General features: G+C 40.6%; 1 protein-coding gene across 11 annotated transcripts in view; it reads right to left on the bottom strand.

The window, feature by feature from the left end:
* Positions 1–21,538, bottom strand: part of ADGRB2 (adhesion G protein-coupled receptor B2) — a 744,603-nt gene that overhangs the window by 11,502 nt on the left and 711,563 nt on the right. For 5 of the 11 annotated variants that reach the window (XM_073615393.1, XM_073615397.1, XM_073615400.1 and 2 more), the window contains 5 exons: positions 15,902–15,980; positions 7,130–7,767; positions 6,765–6,836; positions 6,525–6,620; positions 4,096–4,152 (listed from right to left, as the gene is read on the bottom strand). In XM_073615393.1, coding sequence (XP_073471494.1) covers positions 4,096–4,152; positions 6,525–6,620; positions 6,765–6,836; positions 7,130–7,767; positions 15,902–15,980 — 942 coding nt within the window. The remainder of the gene's footprint in view (positions 1–4,095; positions 4,153–6,524; positions 6,621–6,764; positions 6,837–7,129; positions 7,768–15,901; positions 15,981–21,538) is intronic. The other 6 variants (XM_073615395.1, XM_073615403.1, XM_073615396.1 and 3 more) reach the window with 5 other exon arrangements.

Raw genomic sequence — 21,538 nt, 5'->3', positions numbered from 1 at the left:
TTTTGTTGTCGGAATGTCCGAACAAAGTCCAACCGTGTGTACGGGGCATTAGAGGTTATTAAGGGGCTCCGTAATGGGTCTGCACCCGGACCTGATGGATTCTCTAACTGTTACTATAAAGCATTTTCAAACACCCTATCTCCTTATATGGTATGTTATTTTAACGCCCTGAGGAAAGGTAAACCTTTAGACCCTGCCACCAACCTGGCATTTATCTCTGTTATACCAAAACCAGGTAAGGACCATAGTGAAGTGGAGAACTACAGACCTATATCTCTGGTTAATAAAAACTTATAAAATCTTATCAACATGCTTATCCAACCGTTTAGCCTCTTTCATAGGTAATTATGTACATAAAGACCAGGTGGGTTTTATACCGGATAGGCAGGATTCAGACCAGGTAAGGTAAGCGACAGATGTGATTTCTCTGATGAAGTCGGGATGGAATGGTGGCCCTCCTCAGGAGGGATACTTACTGTCCTTAGACTTTCAGAAGGCCTTTGACACAGTTTCTTGGTCCTTCCTATTCTCTATCCTCAACAGATGGAGCTTCGGTCCTAACTTCACTAGAGTGTTAGAAGCTTTCTACTCTTGCCCTTCCGCTCAAGTCATTTACTCGGAACCCTTCTCTATAGCTAGAGGGGCTAGACAGGGATGTCCTCTATCCCCTCTACTATTCGCTATAGTGATAGAGACCTTGGCTTGGTGTCCATTGCGGACCATTTACACATAAATGTGCCCTTTTCGCAGACAATATACTATTATTCGTTACCTCTCCCCTCATCTCAATTCCTAACATTATTTAATTGCTACATGGCAAGTCTCCGGCCTCAAAGTCAATATGTCCATATCTCAGGCCCTGAATGTATCACCCCTCCCACTCTGGTGGATCGCCTGCGGGACCATTTCTCTTTCGCATGGGACAATAAGTCAATCCCCTACTTGGGTATTAACTTGGCCTCTTCTATAGACCAGCTATATGGCATTAATTACCCACCTCTTATCAAGAAACTCTCTACTGACCTGTCACACTGGTCATCCCTAGAACTTTCTTGGCTAGGCAGAATCCATGCTATCAAAATGACATTATTATCCCGTATCCTTTACTTGTTCCGCTCCCTTCCTATCCCATTTATCAAGGCCTAGATCTCTAAACTGCAATCATCCATAGTCCAATTTGTGTGGGGGAAGAATGGACACCACTTCTCTAAACATATACTACACAGATTCAAATTTCAGGGAGGATTAGAACTCCCTAATCTCTGGTGGTACTACCAGGCAGCTCATTTGGCTCAGATCTCTATTTTCTATTCTAGAGGTGCCAAACCTGATTGGGTTGCAATGGAGAGACGATCGACCCCTAACTTCACTATAGACTATCTAATATGGAGTGACCCTAAATCCCGACCCCCGATACTCTCCCCAACTTTGTCTCACCCTATAGCATTATGTGATTCCCTACATAAGCTACATAAAATTGCATCAGCATGGTATCCGCTAGCACATATTTTCCACAACCCGCTCTTTCCCCCAGGGAATGACATATGAGCATTTCAATGATGGACAGACAAATTTTATATAGGCACTTCATTAACTCTTCAGGTCCACTTTCTTTTAGCTACTGTGTTAGTAAATTAGAGATGCCACTCTCTGAGAAGTTTCGCTTCACCCAAATTTCTCACTTTCTAAATTCGATTTGGGTTACTAAACCCAGACCTTTAATAGTGACACCTTATGAACAGTGGTGCACTAAAGTCTTGGAGATTAGAGGAGGTATTTCTTTGATCTTTTTGGCCTTAGCAGAGACCACGGATAAAGCCTCTTATATGCTAGGATGGGAACGAGATCTTGATTTTAACTGGGATATAAATACATGGCATCTCTGTTTCAAGCATTCCTTTAAGGGTATCCAAAATATATCTCTGATAGAAGCTAACTTGAAAGTCTTTCCCGCTGGTACATGGTACCGCTCACCTTGCAAAAATATATCCTGCAGTGTCCCCTTTATGCTTTAGAGAATGTGGGCATTCTGGTTCACTGCGGCACATCTTTTGGCAGTGCCCCAGAATCAGAGGGTTCCGGAATCAAATCGTTCATTTAATCCACAAGATAACTGGAGTTTCGGTACCCCAGGACCCCAAGACAGCTCTTCTCAATCTACTCAAAATTTGATTAGGTTTATCTTAATCGGAGCTAAAATTACAATAGCTTGAGCATGGAAGAGCCCTTTTATATCAATTAGTATGGTGAAGCGGAAAATATCTTGGATAATGTCACAAGAAAAGATGGCAAGCATCCTACAGAATTTTGTTGATAATTTGAGCTGACCCGGTAACCCTGGGCTATAAAGAAAAAGTGTAGCGCTAAGAATTATAAACAACACTACTATACGTGTGCAAAGTTGTGTGAAATATAAATGTACAAAACACTCCTTATAACACTGCACACAATATATACATAGTGTGGAGGGAAGTAATGGTGGTACTTCGCTCCAAAAAGTAAAAAATGAAAAGTGAAGAATAACAAAAATTAAGAAGTCCTCAAAGGGATTAAAAAGTCCTTAGGAAACATTTAACACCCCAAAATTTGTGACAAGACTTTATGTGTGTTGATAGAAGATCCACCACCTTTAAGCTGGAGGCTTACCGGAGGGATTGGACACAGCTGGGTGTACACCCACTGGGTCAATCAAGCTTTGAATAGTGGGGACCCACGATGGTATCTATGCTTTGTACGGGTTAATCCAGGTACCACGGATGCTTAGATATATTTAAATAGAATATGGGAGGTAGATCCGCTCAGACATCCAATACGTATATAGAAGAAATGTAAATGTACATAGCGTAATACTGAATGGATAGTTAAAACTCATTTATTGAGAAGTAAAAACACTCACATTTATGATGAAAATACAGCGCTTTGTAAAATTGCAAATCTCTGGCAATGTTGGTGGTGTCAGCAGTGGTCCCCTCTGCTGACACCACCACAATACCCATTCATGTGTGTTTTTTATCATCTGTCCCCGAGGTATGGACAACAATTTGGATGTTATATGGTTTAATCAATTTGGGGTATATTTTACCATTTGGTATACCTTTGGTGGCAATAAGTAGTCTCACTTACAAATGCCTCTCCATGATAGTCCCTTTTGAGACCCTTGAAGCACAGGAATATTGGGTATGTTGTCGCTACGACACCTCAAATGTGTTTTACCCCATTCGATTCCTTCTTTTTGGCCAATCTTACTGAATATCACACTGACGTTGTACTATTATTTTACTCATGGCAACCAATGACATTTCTCATTCTGTACTGATTGTCCATATTTTGCTTTAATTTAATAAAAATATTGAACACTGGTTTAGTGTCACTTTAAATCAGAAGCAAGTGGTTGATTCAGCTAACTGGGGTCCATCTACACCTGGCATATAAGTTTTTGGTAATTTACACTTTGTATTCAGGTAGCCGGTAGCTAAAAAATGCCATTACAAAGGTTTAACACTAACACAGCAAAGAGACATGAAAAATAATGCTGCACTAAATCACACGGCAGTGGGTATTCTGTAATTGCTCTTTTATTTTTAATTAAAGTAATCTCTGATTTGCATTAATATTTTATTATCTTCAGGAGACAGAAATTAAACAGAGCCACTGGCTTGAGTACAAAACCATTATTCTTTAGGTTCAACTTCATACATAAGAAATGTGCCGTAGGATGTCTATCTCATACATGAGGTTAGTGTTAGAAGCTATGTAGTTGGTTTAGTACAACTGATTGATTAACATCACCTACAAAGGCTGATGTCAAGCTTATTGCTTAAGGAAAAACAAGTTTTGTATTCAAACAACTTGTCAGCAACAATAGATTGAAGTAATTATGTATGTTCGTCCTAGTAGTGACAGTCGCTTGACTACCATATTCTGTCACTCACAGTTGCATTTATAATGTCATGTTCACTTTATTGGTTTTGAAAGGAGTAAACAAGCTATCACTGGAAACTTGCAAGACCAGGGGCCTGCAGGGTATGCAAGAAGAACAAAATGAGAAGCACATATGTTTCTTTCATTTGTGACATAGTAAATAATGTTACTCACACTGGCTGAGGTTCTCTCCACTGCTCCTCCGGAGGATATGCTCCAGCGTTTGTCTCTCTGAATTACAAACATAGCAGAAGAGTGACATGGCAGCGTTGTCAGATAAAACAGAGGCAGCAATGGTACCAAGTCAACAGCAATAGTAGAATGGCCAATGAGGTAGTAGTTAGAGCAACAAGCATGCTAATAGCAACATGCCTGCCTACTGAATCATGTTCAGGGATATCAAATCAGGACGTAATATGATATAATGAAAAGGGAGCAGGGGCAATAGGTAGACATAAGGAAAGCCGAAGACTGTCCAAGGGGGTCTAAATGGTTGCAAGTATTATAAACAAAATTATACTAGAATGGACAATATATTTGATATCTGGTAGTTCTCTTTCCTCAGTAAAAATAATGTTCTCCCATGTCTTGAAAATTTTGCATGCAAGTTTGTGCTGTTTTTCATGCTAAATTAACCACTGGATACCCATGTTTTATGATTTATATGAGGCTTTGCTATCCATATCAGAGCAAGCACTATTGCAAAGCAGTTTAATCTGTAAATGTCAAGAGTCCTTGTATAAAACATATTAAAAAAAGGTCAACTTGCCTAAGAAAAATTAATATTTGAGCTGTGGTGGACCCCACCATATCCATAATGGTCTAACAGGCCTGAAAATTAAACTTCAGCATTAAGTGAGAAGCTGATAGGTGATATATAAAGCTGAATTGAAGCTGTACACTTTTTTAACCCTTTGTAATCTGTACCCCTGTATGTTATGATATGAGACCAGGGCCCAGTCATTGTTGGGGAGCCCAAAACACCTGTCTCTTTAGCCCTGCAGTGTCCCCAAATAGTTGATAAGTGTATTCGGGAGGGCCCAAGAATATGTTTGCCCAGGGCCCAATCAATATTAAAGACAGCCCTCTATGAGATGCATTGTCCCTAGGAATCTTAACTGTTTTACTGCCACTGAAGTATGTAGTACCCCGGTGGCTTTGTGGGATTTTACATCTGAGAAGCTGACTGTCAGTTGTCAGAGTGAATGATCCAGTGTCTCTGCAGTTGCCGGATCACTTCCGGACACTAGCGTAACTTCCGGTCCCCTCCCTATGCACGTCCAGCCATGTTTCCCAGCCTCCCCGCATCTATCTGTTCACCCAGGACTGGCAGGGCAGGTGCTGCCGCATTGGGGGGAGGGAGATCAGCGAACGTCTGTTGATCTCCCCTTTCTGTTACTGACCCGGAAGTGACGTGTGGTCTGATCTGCACTCTCATAGGCCCCTGATGTCTTATTAAAGAGAACCTGTCACCAAAAATGCATCACATAAGGCCCTCTATCAAATGAAAAAAAAAGGAGGGAGATCAAGGAACGTCCATTTGCTGATCTCCCCTTCCTGTTACTGAGCCAGAAAAGACATGTGGTCAAATCTGCACTCTATCAAATGAAAAAAGTTTATTAATGAAAAAGTAAAAAGGTGTAAAAAATGTAAGTTATACCCACGCACTTAAAAACCCCCTCCAAAATTTTTTTGTGTCCCCCACCCCCACATACATGCGCGTAAATGCATTTATCGTCGAAACCTATGCACAAACACATTCACGTTTTACATATTGCCGTGCACAGCAAAGTGAGAGCAATAATTTAAACTGATGACCCTTTTGGGGGGATTTTAAAGCATCACCTATGGAAAATATAGGGTACTAAAGTTTGTTGCTGTTTCAAGGGCACATGCAGTTTTAAGGATTGATATATTGGGTATCTATTTACTTGGTGCAGCCTCTTCTTTTATATTTGACAGAAAAAAAATGGGTAATATATTGTGTTTATGTGCCCCACAATGTATTTTTTACTGAAATTTTGCGATTCTTATCCGTTGCCCAAATATCGTGTGACATAATTGTAACTACTATTTTTTATCTAGGGTATCTGCTTTCAGAAACTATATAATGTTTTGGGGGTTTTAAATCTTTAGTCCTACAATTATTTTTTTTGAATGTGTGCAAAGGCAGTGAAAGGGTTAGAACACCGTTTAGGCCTCACATTGCAGTGGTCTGTGCTAACAGGAGCTGAGTAAAAGACACACCCCTCAGAACAAGTATACTCACACAGGTTTATACTGCAAAGAAGGGGATGGGCTTGTCTGACCAGCTATATTACATTGCTGAGAGCAGTTGGTCTAACTCTGGTACCTGTTGGCAGGTACAGTCCTATTTAGTCTCCCTGCACAATTGCTGTAACAGTAAACTGAAGATAAGACTAGTAAATTTGAGGTTCTTTACAAAGTGTCTATCTTTGCATTAAGCATTTATTTCATATTTCGGTTTTGAGTAAAATGACCCAATCTCTGCTATAGAAAATCAAAAAAAAAAAAAGAGGAACTTGTCTTTAGTGTACATTTTTCGCTGTGAGACAAATAGTGTGAAGAGAGTGTTTGCGCACCTTTGCACTGGCATCCCGGTACCTTTCCAGTGTATGGAACTTGCGGTTCAATTCATGATAAAGCTCTGAGTGTCTTTTTCTTGTGTGCATCACTTTCTGCAAAAAGTCAACTATAGCATTAGCATACAGCAGTCCAGTGCTGTCAGCCCTTGTAGCTTATTTCATGAAAAAGTATCATGCATCTCAAATCCCAGTGCTACCATGCAGATGTAGACCTTAAGTGTGGGTAAAAGTGCTCACCTCAAAGTCCATATCTGAGTATCTCAATCGCTTCCGCTGAGGGAGAAACACAGGGACAGGTTGGTGTGGTTTCTATGTGAGGAGGAAAAGAGAAAGGGAGGAAGGGAGGAATATGGATTGAGAGAAGGGTGAAAGGTGTACATTTAAACACAATGACGGAAAAGTGCAGTACGGACAAACTAAAAATAGGTGCTTTTAACAGAAGCAGAGCAAGCTAGGGGGTACACTGTGATGAAAAACATTGGGGAGAGGAACCAGCGAAAGGAGACGGGGTAATGATAGTGAGAATGAGAGACATGGCATGAACGAGGCAGCATTCTACAAAAATTGCATACACAAACAAAGAGGTGTCTTCCACCTCTCACCTCGAGAGATCCAGCGCTCAGAGATGGACCAGGCACCGTGCGGGGCATTGTTCGACTCCGCTCATTCATCTCTGATGCCAGGATCTGCCGGACAGAGGGTGGCTGTTTAAATGGCAACCCAAACTGGTGCTGAGCAGGTACATAGGGTGGGGTTAAATTAAGGTTGATGTGGTCCACTGACAGAAAATTTGCATAACTATCTGTGTCCCCTTGCTGGCGACCTTTGCTCAGATCTGCCAGCCTCATGTTATGTTTTCCGTGATCACGATTGAACGGTTTGAGACTCAGAGTCCTTCTGGGCAATACCATATATTCGCTTTCTAACGATTGCTCCTGATGTGCATCACCAAAGTCCAAGGGCCACATGTTTCCTTCAGGGCACAGATAGAGGGGTCCACGTTCCACATTAATTTCTTTTTTTGGCAGTGGATCATTGAGCTCATTTACTGGGTTATGGGTTATTTTGGGCACCTGGAGAAGAATTCCGCCTTGAGAAGAGAGATTTCCAGGAAGGTGGGAAAAACTGAGGCCTTCGGTTCCCTTATGTAGTTTTAGATCATCTTCATCATCTAAAGAGATACGGGATAGAGCTCCAGTCACACTAGAAGGATGACATGTGTTCAGTTCCTTAAATAAAACTAAAAAAAAAATTTAAAAAATTGGAAATAATTAAAAACTTCAAATATAATGTAATGACATATAGAACTTTTACAGCACTCTTCAGTTATCACATGACCTTTTATTTAATTACATAGTCAGGCTGAAAAAAGATATATGTCCTTCAATTTCAAGCAAAAGAGAAAAATAATGCATCCTTAAGTGGCTTTAAAGGTTCCATTTTTTTTTTTACCTTCATGCATTCACGCATGAAGGCAAAAAACCTCCTGTGTGCAGGGGCTTTCCCTGCCCCCTCCAAAATCTAGCTAAGCTTGTCCCAGGTCCCTCTCTCCTCACTGGCTGAGACAGCAGCAGGAGCCATTGGCTCCTGCTACTGTCAATCACAGCCAGTGAGCCAACGAGGAGAGAGCAGGGAGAGGAGTCTAGCAGCAGCTCTGTGTGTCTTTTGGACGCATAGTGCGGGGCTCAGGAGCGAGTATGCACCAGTGCCCATAGAGCAAGCAGCTTACTATTGGGGGCACTGGCTGAAAAGGAGGAGCTAGAAGCACCAACAGGGGGACCCAAAAATAGGAGGAACAGGGCTGCTCTGTGCAAAACCACTGCAGAGAGCAGGAGTATAACATGTTTGTTATTGAAAAAAATGAACCTTTAGGCTGGGTTCACAGTGCCGTGTGGAGCGGCTCACAGCAGGGGTCCAGTGTGTCCCTGTTCACTGTTTCAGGTCCGATTTCGGTCTGAAATTTTGCCTGAATTCGGACCTAAAATGGACCAGAAGATGCACAGGACACCTGTGCAATTAGTTTCGCAGCCGTCCCGGAGCTGTGTGAACCGGCTCCATTGAGAGCCGGTCACAGTCTCCTGACTTGCAAATTAGATGCGGAGAAACCCACATCCAATTCGCACTAGTGTGAACCCAGCCTGAATGTCACTTTAAACCCTAAACCTATAGCTGATCCAGAGGAAGGCAAAAAAACCTTACAAAGCCATGATCCTCAAAGGCAATCACATACTCCTTAGATAAACAGTCTACAATGTTATTTCTTGTAATATTAGTAGCCAGTTTTATTTGGTGCATTAGAAACACATTGAGCCCCTTGTCAAAGAAATCTACTGACATGGCTGGTACAAGCCTCCTATGGAAGACTATTACACATTTTTACAGTTCTTACTGTAAAGAACTCTTTTAGAGTTTAGTTTTTTTTTTCTCAGGAGCAAAGAGTGTCCCTTTGTCTTTTGTATTTAACTTACAATGACTGTGCAAGCTTTTTTTTTTTTTTTATGTGGACCATATATGTTATTAACCGCTTGCCGACTGCCCGCCGTTGATTGACAGTGGCAGAATGGCACTCCTGCGTGAATCGTCGTAGCTGTACGGCAGACACTTTAAGGAATATAGGGCGCACGCGCCCGCCATGTTACGTAGGAGCCCGTGTGCATGGCTGGCGGCCGCGATGGCCGTCGCCTGCCTGCGATTGCACCTGAGAAGGAGAGAAGGAAGATCTGTCAATGTAAACAGACAGATCTCCATTCTGTCAGGGGTGAGAAGAGCGATCTGTTGTTCCTACTGCTTAGGAACAACAATCGGTCTTCTCTCCCAGGCAGCCCTATTCCCCCCACAGTTAGAATCACTTCCTAAGACACACAGTTAACCCCTTGATCGCCCCCCAGTGTTAACCCCTTCCCTGCCAGTGACATTTACACAGTAATCAATGGCTATTTATAGCTCTGATCACTTTATAAATGTCAATGGTCCCAAAATAGTGTGAAAAGTGTCCGATCTGTCCGCTGCAATGTCGCAGTCCCAATACAAATCGCAGATCACCGCCATTACTAGTAAAAAAATAATAATAAAAATGCTATAAATCTATCCCCTATTTGGTAGACGCTATAACTTTTGCGCAAACCAATCATTATATGCTTATTGATATTTTTTACCAAAAATATGTAGAAGAATACATATCGGTCTAAACTGAGAAAGAAATTATTTTTTTTATATATTTTTGGGGGATAGTTATTATAGCAAAAAGTAAAAAATATTTGCTTTTTTCTTTTCAAAATAGTCTGTCTTTTTTTGTTTATAGCACAAGAAATAAAAACCGCAGAGGTGATCAAATACCATCAAAAGAAAGCTCTACTTGTGGGGAAAATGGACGTCAATTTTATTTGGGTACAACGTTGCTTGACCGCGCAATTGTCGGTTAAAGTGACACAGTGCCGTATCGCAAAAATGGCCTGATCAGGAAAAAGGTTGATTCTTCCAAGGCTGAAGTGGTTAATAATATAAGGTAATTATATTCACTGGTTCTTATTAGTGCTTTGTGCTAAAGATGTACTACCAGAGCAATCCTGTATTACTCCAGACTCCTATATCATGCTACACACAGCTCTATATTTCCATGTTAAGCTTTTACATTTAGGGATGAGGTTCAAATTCACTACCATGGGTTTGGGGTTCACAGTCCCAGCTAATTCATGGTAGTGATACACACTACAATCTGATCATATGATCCCTGTATAATCTCATTTAAATTTACCTAAACTATTTTCACTTTGGGAGTCCGCAGCTTCAAGACTGATGCAGATACTCTCAGATGTGAGGAACCCATGTACTATTGGGCGCCCAGACTGGGCCACTGGCCAGAGCTTGTAAAGTGTGTTCTGGTACTTCTGGCTTGTCCTGTAGCCATTGTACTGACTGAGAGGGCCTTCATTGCAGCAGGAGGATTTGGTATGGAGACGCACTGACCCCTGACAGTGTGGACTTTCATTACAATAAACCAGTTTTGGATTACCAATGAGTATTAAACCACTGATACTACAGATTAGAAATGTAGGTGTAATTCATCCCTCCCAAAATGTAGATACCTGCCACTATTACCAGCTCCTGCCACCTCTCCTAGGCATATTTAGGTGCTCTTATCCTTGCCCTACCAATGAAAATGACCAAAGATCTAAACCCAGAAGAAGACTAGTCAAATATGACACCAGCCAGCACGGAGCTCGCTGAAGGGAGGAAAGTATAATTCCGCTTTAAAAATTTTTGTATCTATATCCTCTCAGATAATACACTCTAATGTTTGTTTCAACATAAAACCTGTCTCATGGCTTCCTCTTAGGCCTCATGTACACTGCTGCTGCAAAATGGACGTTTAGGAGCAGTTGGGCATTTTTTTCAACTGCCCCTGAACTCTTCTCTATATTATCTTATCAGTACATGTACACAGGGTCGTTTACAGTCGTTTCTAGGCAGTTGAGTTTAGAAACCTTTTTTGGAAAACAAAAAAATGAGTTTAGACGCTGAGTGTAGAGGCATTTCAAGCTCCAAATGCTTCTAAAAGCGGCTAAATAAGACTAAACGCGGTAACTTGCGTTTAGCCGCGTTTCGTTTACAGGCATTTTTCATTTTTGGCTATTTTAAAATAATAGTAACAAATGCTAGTAGCAAAACGCAGCTGAATGCGGCATGTAAATGCGGCATGTAAATGCGGCAAAATTGATGTTTTAAACGTGGGTTACTATCTGTCAAGTTAAATCATTCAGGAGAGGTTGTAAAATGTCCCGTGTACATTAAAGTGGAGTTCCACCCAAAAACGGAACTTCCACTTTTTGGATTCCTCCCCCTCTCCGGTGTCACATTTGGCACCTTTCAGGTGGGAGGAGGGAGAAGATACCTGTCTAATACAGGTATTTGCTCCCACTTCCTGACATAGATCACCGCGGCGCTTATGGTGATCTATGCCACTTCCGGCGCCTAACCCGTCCTCCCCCGCTGTATTGTGGGAGATACACAGGTCCCAGAACACAGCAGGGACCTGAGAGGACGCGCAGCGTGACTGGCGTATGCGCAGTACGGAACCAGGAAGTGAAGCCGCACGGCTTCACTTCCTTATTCCCTTACCGAGGATGGTGGCGGCAGCAGCCGAAAGCCAAAGGACGGATCGGCTTCGGCTGCCGACATCGCGGGCTCCCTGGACAGGTAAGTGTCCATATATTAAAAGTCAGCAGCTGCAGTATTTGTAGCTGCTGGCTTTTAATATTTTTTTTTTCAGCGGACCTCCGCTTTAAGCCTTATAGTACAACCTTATTAACCATTTGACCAAGCCATTTTTTGTGAAATGGCACTGCGTTACATTAACAGAAAATTGCACGGTCGTGCGACACTGTACCCAAATAAAATGTATGTCTTTTTTTCCCCAGAAATAGAGCTTTCTTTCTTTTTGCTTTTTTGCGCTATAAACAAACAAAAAATATATATATTTATTTAAAAAAATATCTATCTATCTGTCTGTCTGTCTGTCTGTCTGTCTGTCTGTCTGTCTGTCTGTCTGTCTGTCTATCTATCTATATTATATATATATATATATATATATATATATATATATATATATATATATATTGATAGATAGATAGATAGATAGATAGATAGATAGATAGATAGATAGATAGATAGATAGATAGATAGATAGATAGATACTGTAGATAGATATCAAAGAGGGTTCATGGAATGTGCAGTGATTTTTAAGTGTTTTTGTGCAGTCAGTATTGACAATTTCATACACTTCTAAGACAGTAGAGTGGTCTACTGCATACAAAAATAAGCCCACAAACTATATTCGAAAACTGTTAGGCCATTGGCTAATGTGTATCAACTTAAGGGATATATCTGAATTTTTAACAGTAAATTTTACAATAGTCTTTAGATCAGTTGTGGCAGCTACTTCTACCATTTAATTAAGCAATAGAACCACTGGATAAATTCGTTTCAGACAAAACTACTACAAAAGTCTTTTTTTTTTTTTTTTTTTATAAGTTGTACAAATCAAATTGTGGTGGTGCTGCTGTGTAAGCCAAGCTTAATGTAAACATTAAAAAATAAACTACAAAAATATGGTGTCACTGAGACTGTCCATGAAAACTACATACAGCTTAAAGTCATCTTCCAAACATATAATTTAAAAGATTAGTGTTTTTCCCATAACATTCTCAATGTTGCATAAAAAAGACCCTCTCCCCGATGTGCTGTATCTGTTTAATTTCTTTTTTTCCTTTGGTAAATAAACCATATGGTGGTGCTTAACCCCCCCCCCCCCCATGTCATTTTGCAGCAGCTTTCTAAGGCTGGGTTCACACTGCCATACGGAGTGGCTCACAGCAGGCGTCCAGTGCACCCCTGTTCATTGTTTCTGGTACGATTTTGGTCTGAATTTTTGACTGCATTCGGACCTGAAACAGACCAGAAGACACACAGGACTCCTGTGCAAATCGCTCCGGAGCCGCTCCGGAGATGTAAGAACCGTCTTCATTGAGAGCCAGTCACAATCTCCTGACATGCGAATTGGATGTGGGGAAATCCGTATCCAATTTGCAATAGTGTGAACCCAGCCTTAGTCTTAAAAATGGCCAAAGTTTATTATCAGGATTTCAGTCTAAGTTGGGGTTTCATGAATTTCAACCAGGATTCACTGAACCCTCTGAAAGTCAAGCCCATCAAGATTCACTCATCCCTACTTATAATACATCACTGTTCCCCATTGGTCATATGCCACCAATATATATATATATATATATATATATATATATATATATATACATATATATATATATATATACATATATACATTTTCAGCCCAAATGAGTGCTTGTTTCAGGAAGCCGCAAAGTTGTTGCCACTAATAATGCTTCCACTTGGGATAACATGTTTTACTAATAGCAATCCTAACTGTTGTTGGTTGCAGTGTTATGTGGGTGTTTTAATATAGACATGTTTTGGCTGAAATTGCAGATTTACATTTTTAGCAATACGGTGCAGGCTACCCTTACATAACCTTACATATATATATATATATATATATATATATATATATATATATACATACAGTGGGGACGGAAAGTATTCAGACCCCCTTAAATTTTTCACTCTTTGTTATATTGCAGCCATTTGCTAAAATCATTTAAGTTCATTTTTTTCCTAATTAATGTACACACAGCACCCCATACTGACAAAAAACAGAGAATTGTTGACATTTTTGCAGATTTATTAAAAAAGAAAAACTGAAATATCACCCTTTGCTCAGTATTTAGTAGAAGCACCCTTTTGATCTAATACAGCCATGAGTCTTTTTGGGAAAGATGCAACAAGTTTTTCACACCTGAATTTGGGGATCCTCTGCCATTCCTCCTTGCAGATCCTCTCCAGTTCTGTCAGGTTGGATGGTAAACGTTGGTGGACAGCCATTTTTAGGTCTCTCCAGAGATGCTCAATTGGGTTTAAGTCAGGGCTCTGGCTGGGCCATTCAAGAACAGTCACGGAGTTGTTGTGAAGTCACTACTTCATTATTTTAGCTGTGTGCTTAGGGTCATTGTCTTGTTGGAAGGTAAACCTTCGGCCCACTCTGGGGAAGGTTTTCGTCCAGGATATCCCTGTACCTGGCCGCATTCATCTTTCCCTCGATTGCAACCAGTCATCCTGTACCTGCAGCTGAAAAACACCCCCACAGCATGATGCTGCCACCACCATGCTTCACTGTTGGGACTTGGACAGGTGATGAGCAGTGCCTGGTTCTCTCCACACATACCGCATAGAATTAAGGCCAAAAAGTTCTATTTGGGTCTCATCAGACCAGAGAATCTTATTTCTCACCATCTTGGAGTCCTTCAGGTGTTTTTTTAGCAAACTCCAGAGCGGCTTTCATGTGTCTTGCACTGAGGAGAGGCTTCCGTCGGGCCACTCTGCCATAAAGCCCCGACTGGTGGAGGGCTGCAGTGATGGTTGACTTTCTGCAACTTTCTCCCATCTCCCGATTGCATCTCTGGAGCTCAGCCACAGCGATCTTTGGGTTCTTCTTTACCTCTCTCACCAAGGCTCTTCTCCCTCGATAGCTCAGTTTGGCCAGACGGCCAGCTCTAGAAAGGGTTCTGGTTGTCCCAAAAGTCTTCCATTTAAGGATTATGGAGGCCACTGTGCTCTTAGGAACCTTAAGTGCAGCAGAAATGTTTTTGTAACCTTGGCCAGATCTGTGCCTTGCCACAATTCTGTCTCTGAGCTCTTCAGGCAGTTCCTTTGACCTCATGATTCTCATTTGCTCTGACATGCACTGTGAGCTGTAAGGTCTTATATAGACAGGTGTGTGGCTTTCCTAATCAAGTCCAATCAGTATAATAAAACACAGCTGGACTCAAATGAAGGTGTAGAACCATCTCAAGGATGATCAGAAGAAATAGACAGCACCTGAGTTAAATATATGAGTGTCACAGCAAAGGGTCTGAATACTTCGGACCATGTGATATTTCATTTTTTCTTTTTTAATAAATCTGCACAAATGTCAACAATTCTGTGTTTTTCTGTCAATATGGGGTGCTGTGTGTACATTAATGAGGGAAAAAATGAACTTAAAAGATTTTAGCAAATGGCTGCAATATATATATATATAGATATATAGATATATATATAGATATATATAGATATATAGATATAGATATATCTAGATATATCTATATCTAGATATATCTATATCTATATATCTATATATATATATATATATCTCAATATCATTTTTTTTTTACAAATTAACCCTTTATATTTAAACTGTATCTGAGTACCCCAAAGTAAAAATGCAATTTTATTCATTTTTAATTTTCAAACCAATTTCCCCTTACATCCATGTCTCCATGCTTTATTTTTTTGAGAAATCACTTTGTAAAACACCCCCTAGCATGTATGGCCATGGCCATTTGATTAAGGGCAGATGATTCATGTAGCATTTACTTCCTAGAATCCATCTGCCCTTAGGCTGGCCATACATTATACAATTTTCCTTTAGATTTACCAAAACCATATAATATGAGGTCAAACCTAAACACTTTCAATTTGTATGCAACCAGGCCGGCCCTTGCACTACATAGTTGAAGGTAAATCTAAAGGAAACATAATAAGAAAATTGTACAATGTATGACCAGCTTTAGCTCAGGCATGCAGGCAGGAGGGTGTGTTTAGCTGAGAAAACCCCTCCTGGGATGTATGACATAATTTGCCTAGAACTGGAAACTAGGAAGTCACTGAAGAAATGTAAAAAAAAAAGAAAAAAGTTTTGCTTCTGAGTGCTTGTCTGGAATCCTGGTTTAAATTAAGAGTTTAGTTTTAGTCGCTCCGCTTACCAGTTTCCCCATGTGCTGTGTACCAGGAGGCTTTTTCATCAGACTGACATGCTAAGTCCACATCTTTTTCAAAATCTGTCTGCAGAGACATAAAAGTACATTTTAATGCCATTCTAACATATCATGTATAAAAATGTATCTCTTCCTTAAATGGATAAGCTAGTCTTTAACCACTTGCCGCAAAATGACGTACCTGGTACATCATTTAACTACTGTTTTTTAGAGCCAATGGTCGGCTCTGTTGTAATAGCAGCCAAAGCGACAAACTAGCCACTTGATTGCTATTACAAGCAGCGGGGGGGGGGCGACATCTCCTCCCTCCTGCGGCTCTCTCGGCCTCTCCTATCCCAAGGGGAGACCCAAGCTACATCTGCCGACTAGTCAGGGACCCATACAAAGCTGGAATTGGCTTTGATCAGGTCTCTACTATGGTAACCTGGAAGCAATGACATAACATCACTTCCGATTTACCTGGATGTCTACGGCACCATTTTGTGAAAAATTAAAGTATTCAAAAACACTGATCTTGGCATTTTGAATACTTTCAAGTGCAAATGAGGGATTTGGGGTTCTATTGATCCCAGATCTCTCCATAAAGTGTACCTGTAACATGCCTGTTGCTGTCACAAGGATGTTTACATTCCTTATGACAGCAAAAGTGATAAAAAAAATTTAAAGCAACAGTGTAAAAAAAATTAATTAATAATAATAAAGAAAATGTAAAGTACCCACTTCCTCCTGTGCTAGCGCGCAAAGGCGAACACTTGCGCCGGTCCCGCACGCAAACAGCATTAATCCCACACATGTGAGGTATTGCCACCAATGTCGGATCATGAGCAGTAATTCTAGTACTAGACCTCCTCTGTAAATCTAAAGTAGTAACCTGTAAAGGCTTTTAAATCGTTGTCTATGGATAGTAACATTTACGATATTTGTCACTGTTGTGCAGACGTGCACAATTTTAAAGCATACTCGGCATGACATCCTGTTTTATATTTTACAAAAAAATTGGGTTATGTATTCTGTTTTTTACATTACAATTTAAAAAAAAAAATTTTTTCCCGAAAATTGCATTTTAAAAAACGCTGTGCAAATACAGTGTGACAAAAAATTGCAAAATCCAGCAATTTATTGTCTAGGTCCTCTGTCTAAAAAATATATATATATAATGTTTGGGGGTTCTAAGCAATGTTCTAGCAAAAAAGATTTTTAAAACATGTATACAAAAAGTGCCAGAAAATGTTTGGTCTTCAAGTTGTTAATGTAAGAAAGGGTATTTTAAAAGGCAATTTAATATAAAAACAAACAGATGTGGGGCAAAATGGGGTTAAATAATTAAAGGTCAACTTTAGTGCCGGTTCACACTATAGCGACTTGGGATCCGACTTGTGAGACCTCAAGTCGCCCCAAGACGCTTGACATCAGAAATTCCATTATAGTTAATGAGAGCCGTCTTAATTTACACTACTGAAATCGCTTCGACTTCAGAAAAGGTTTCTGTACTACTTCAAGGCGACTTCTAGGCGACTTGTACCCATAGATTTCAATGGAAGTCGTCTTGAATTCGGATCCTCGTCTATAGTGAAGCGACTTAACAGGAAGAAGAAAATAATTTACCCAGGTACCACAATGATGTCACAAGAGCTGATTAGCTCTGACTGGCCACAGGCAAATTCGCCTGTCCTGGAGGCGACTTGAAGTCGCGTTGTAAGTCACTCAAGGTCGCGCTGAAGTTGCCTCCAAGTCGCCTTGCAAAGTCGCGCTGTAAGTCGTGTTGCCCCTGTGTGAACCGGCACTGGGTCCTGAAAAAAAGAGTACCTTTTCACCAGTTTATTGCAGTTCTTCATGACAGAGCAGTGTCTAGCTTTGCATTGAAGGTCAAGTTAAATAGGTCCTTGTTCTCTTTGGGGAAGGTAAACATATGTTCCCACATGAAAAGTTGGCTCTGCATGGTTCACAGGTTTGCCTGTGTGTGTATGTACATGTGTAATTTGTATGTAAACCAGATTAGGTCAAGAAAAAAATCTGTATGATGTTATTTACTTGCAGAATGAGAACATATTTGCGGAGGATGATCCGTAAATTTGGTTGGTATGCTCATAGGGCAATGCAGAATCTGCCTAAAATCTCTGCCAGGAAATGCAGAATATCTGGAATAATGCTGCAGATCTCTTGTGATTCTGTTCTGTACTGTGATTCAGCTTTCAAGCGCCTTAGTACAGAGTCACTCTGAAAGTACATTTGAAGCTTACATAGCTTTGATGGTGGCCACCTAGCAGGACGTCTTTTGATCTGTGTTGAAGCATTTACAGAACCACATAAATTAGCATAATTAAATCAGAAAACTGCAAATATGGCACTTGAAATGAACGCAGAGCTAAAGCCCCTCTCCCTTTCCAATGTTATACCAGATTGACTAAAGGTCAGATAAGCAATTCATTAAGTGAAAAAGTTCACATCAATAAATCTGGTACAAAGATCTTCTTCTTCTTTTTTTTTTTTTTTTAACTGGCCTTTCTCTTTTGAAAGCCTATGCATGCTTATTTCAAGCAGCAACTACTGCGGGGACCATAGAAAATGCATATATGAGCTTCCTGAATATCGAGATCCTGATTTAACAGTGCCACCATCATAAGACCCTGGGCAAAGTAATGCACTGGGACCCTTACCAGGTGCGCCGGGAAAAAGTGGATGTGGCTAAATTATGCTTCTTATTGGGCGTGGCTTTTTAGTCTAATTTTTAAAATGTTTTTATTTTTTTATGTATTTTTTTAATACATTTTACATTTTTTTTCACAATGCCTTTGGGGGTCCTTGGTGAGATATCAGGGGTCTAAATAGACCCCCTGAATCCTCACTTTTGAGACATAGAAAGAGACTATGGAAACACAATTCCCCAGTTATTTCTGCAGCCTCAGCTGTACCGCAGATGAATGAACAGGAGACGGCTCCTGTTCATTCTAAAAATTGCAGCATAGTAAACACAGTACCGATCACTCACTGTCTTCATTTAGAAAAAGAAGGGGCTGGTAAACAACATATTTACTGGCCCCTTCTCTCGCTCTCCATCCTGAAGATCCTCCCACTTTTTTGTACAGTTGCTTGAATTTGATGCAGGGACAACCTGGATGTCTTCAGTTGCCATTGCGCTCTTGCTGGGAGACCCATGCATCCCTGTGCCTTTATGAAGGGGTGGGCTCCCTCCAGGCAAACCTACCTTTAATCTATCCATTGTTATATGTGCTCCAACTTGGGAGACTCTGAAAATAATATGAGTTAAGACCACAGTACAGAGGAGCCTTGACGTAGGCACTAAGGTTTATGCATATTTTTGCAAATATGTGCAAAAATAACTCTCTGTTTTTAATATAAATTGTTAGACAGAGTCAATTTGTTTTTTTTTTTTCAGGCAAGCTGGTAAGCGTGCTGGGGAATCTTTGTTGTTTGTGACAAAGATCCTCCTATGTGCCTGCACCTTCTGCCAGTGGGAGAGGAGAGGAAAGAAGGAACGCTGGCAGCACTGGTGAAAGGGGGGGGCACACAGGGGGGCTCAGTCAGTGGGAGGAATCCAATAGGGAGGAGGAGGGGGTGATCAGTGCGTGGGTGTGGGACACAACTGGAATTGATCTTCTGTGGCTCACCCTGCACCAGCTGAAAGCTAAAAGCTGGCGAGAGGAAGGAGGAGACGCCGGCTTTCAGATGCTGCAGTGAGAGCCACAGAAGATCAGTTCCAGTTATTTCCCCCACCCACACACTGATCACCTGCTCTGTCCACATGCAATTCCCCCTGGGGGAGGGGACTACAGGGGCCCCTCATGCACCTGATGTGATAAGATGGCCTTGCTGTTCAGAACCCACTCACACACACACATATATTTTACCCTGTAGAATTAAAAAGGAAAAATATATAAATAAAATAAAAACAAGCGTTAACCAAAGGGGTAGTAAAACTTATAAGAAGAACAGACAATGAGAAGGTGATTGGGTGCTTAAAAAGATAAGTAGGACATACCAGAATTATGAAAAGTAAAAGGCGTTGTGGATGAAAGGACCTACTTATTCTTTAAACATGTATAATGAAGTTGTAATCCTATCTATGAAAAGCTTCACTAAACAATCAAATTGAATAACCTTGGGAGCAATTATTTGATGAAATTCAATCTGAGGACGTACAGAATATTTGACACCATTTATATGTGGTTGGAGATAGACTCTTTATGAAGTACCTTCATTTTCAACACAGGGAGACCTGTGCTGGCAGTTTGAAGTGTGGGCTTACAGGGCAGAAATTTGTAAGAGCAACTCCTAACACTAGACTCAAGACTTCAAGCAGAGCTCCAGGCAAAAATAACAACTTAACCCATCAAAACAACCTTTGCTGTAAAATTGACATTCAATTTAGAGCTGCCCCACAGTACGGCTCATCACTAGATGTCCTCAGTTTCCCAGGTTGAATGATGGCAAAAATCATTCAACCCACCACCCTTGGGCCCAGGCCGTCATGGATCTGCCCTGCCCATGACTGGACAGTGAAAGGAGAAACAGCACAGTGATGAGATCATCTCTCTGTCATTCTCCTCTTTTATCCTATTATCGTGCTCCTTGTTAGCATATGAACTGACTGGCTCCTTGTGTTGCTCATACTAGAGCTCTGCTGTACAGGGGCTGAAAACAGGTCAAATTCAGATGCTTACGCTGTGTTAATATTAGTTAATTAATTATTTATTTCATCACATCCCAAAAATGTAAGGACTATTCTTCATTTCAGGACAGAGGGCAGAGCCATGAAAATTATTTCTTTATGCCCTATGAGCCATTGAAGACGTGAGCTGCACTGATGATAGCCAAGAGTCTGAAACAATGAAATGCAATTTGGATTAATTGTTTTTTTTAACATTGGACTATATCTGCAATATACCCCAGTGCTGATGGGGCATAAAGCAGTGATTTGCATGGCCCACTGCTAACAAGGAGACCTAACCCCTAACATTATATTATTTCCAAAAGCTACATAGATACAAAGAGGGGCAAAAGTATAAACACAATATCCATGCAATCCTATGCTGAACATGAACACTACTAGTATCAGGACATCACCAAGACCAGGAAGCCAAAATCAATTTTTGCCCTTTATGGAGTAAATCCGCCAGTCTCTCTCTTGGCAGTTATTTTCCTTTTTCATTTCAATCTTGGGATTTGTCCAGCCTTACTAGAAATAACTTTGTGCAGGGAAATGCCTTCTTATGAATTATTTCTGTTAAGTTGTGCATGTGATTTTTTTTCAGGGGGTTATTGTTCTTCTGAAGAAAGCAGCAGGATTTTGAAGTTATGGATGTGAAATGTTAATGTAAACAAATACAGCTAGAGAAACTGCTGAGAAGATTTTACTGTTTATTTGCTGTATATGAGTTGTATAGTTGCCACATGTAAAAAAAGGCAAGCAGAGCAAAAAATGGACATGTGAAGGCCATACTTAGGGGTGTATTTATAAAAACAATTCACAGGACTATTCATCCTGCAAAACTGCATATATATTCATTCTGTGTGAATGCTGCAAAACTGAACGGTACTAAGCTAATTTTTCTCCAGGGAGGATGTTCCTTTTTAATAAGAATAGTATGAATCATGAAATTACTG

Source organism: Aquarana catesbeiana, linkage group LG02 (genome assembly GCF_042186555.1).
Source record: "Aquarana catesbeiana isolate 2022-GZ linkage group LG02, ASM4218655v1, whole genome shotgun sequence".
NCBI classification, from domain to species: domain Eukaryota; kingdom Metazoa; phylum Chordata; class Amphibia; order Anura; family Ranidae; genus Aquarana; species Aquarana catesbeiana.
The sequence above is the reverse complement of the archived record's forward strand: the minus strand, read 5'-3'. Positions and strand labels throughout refer to the sequence as shown.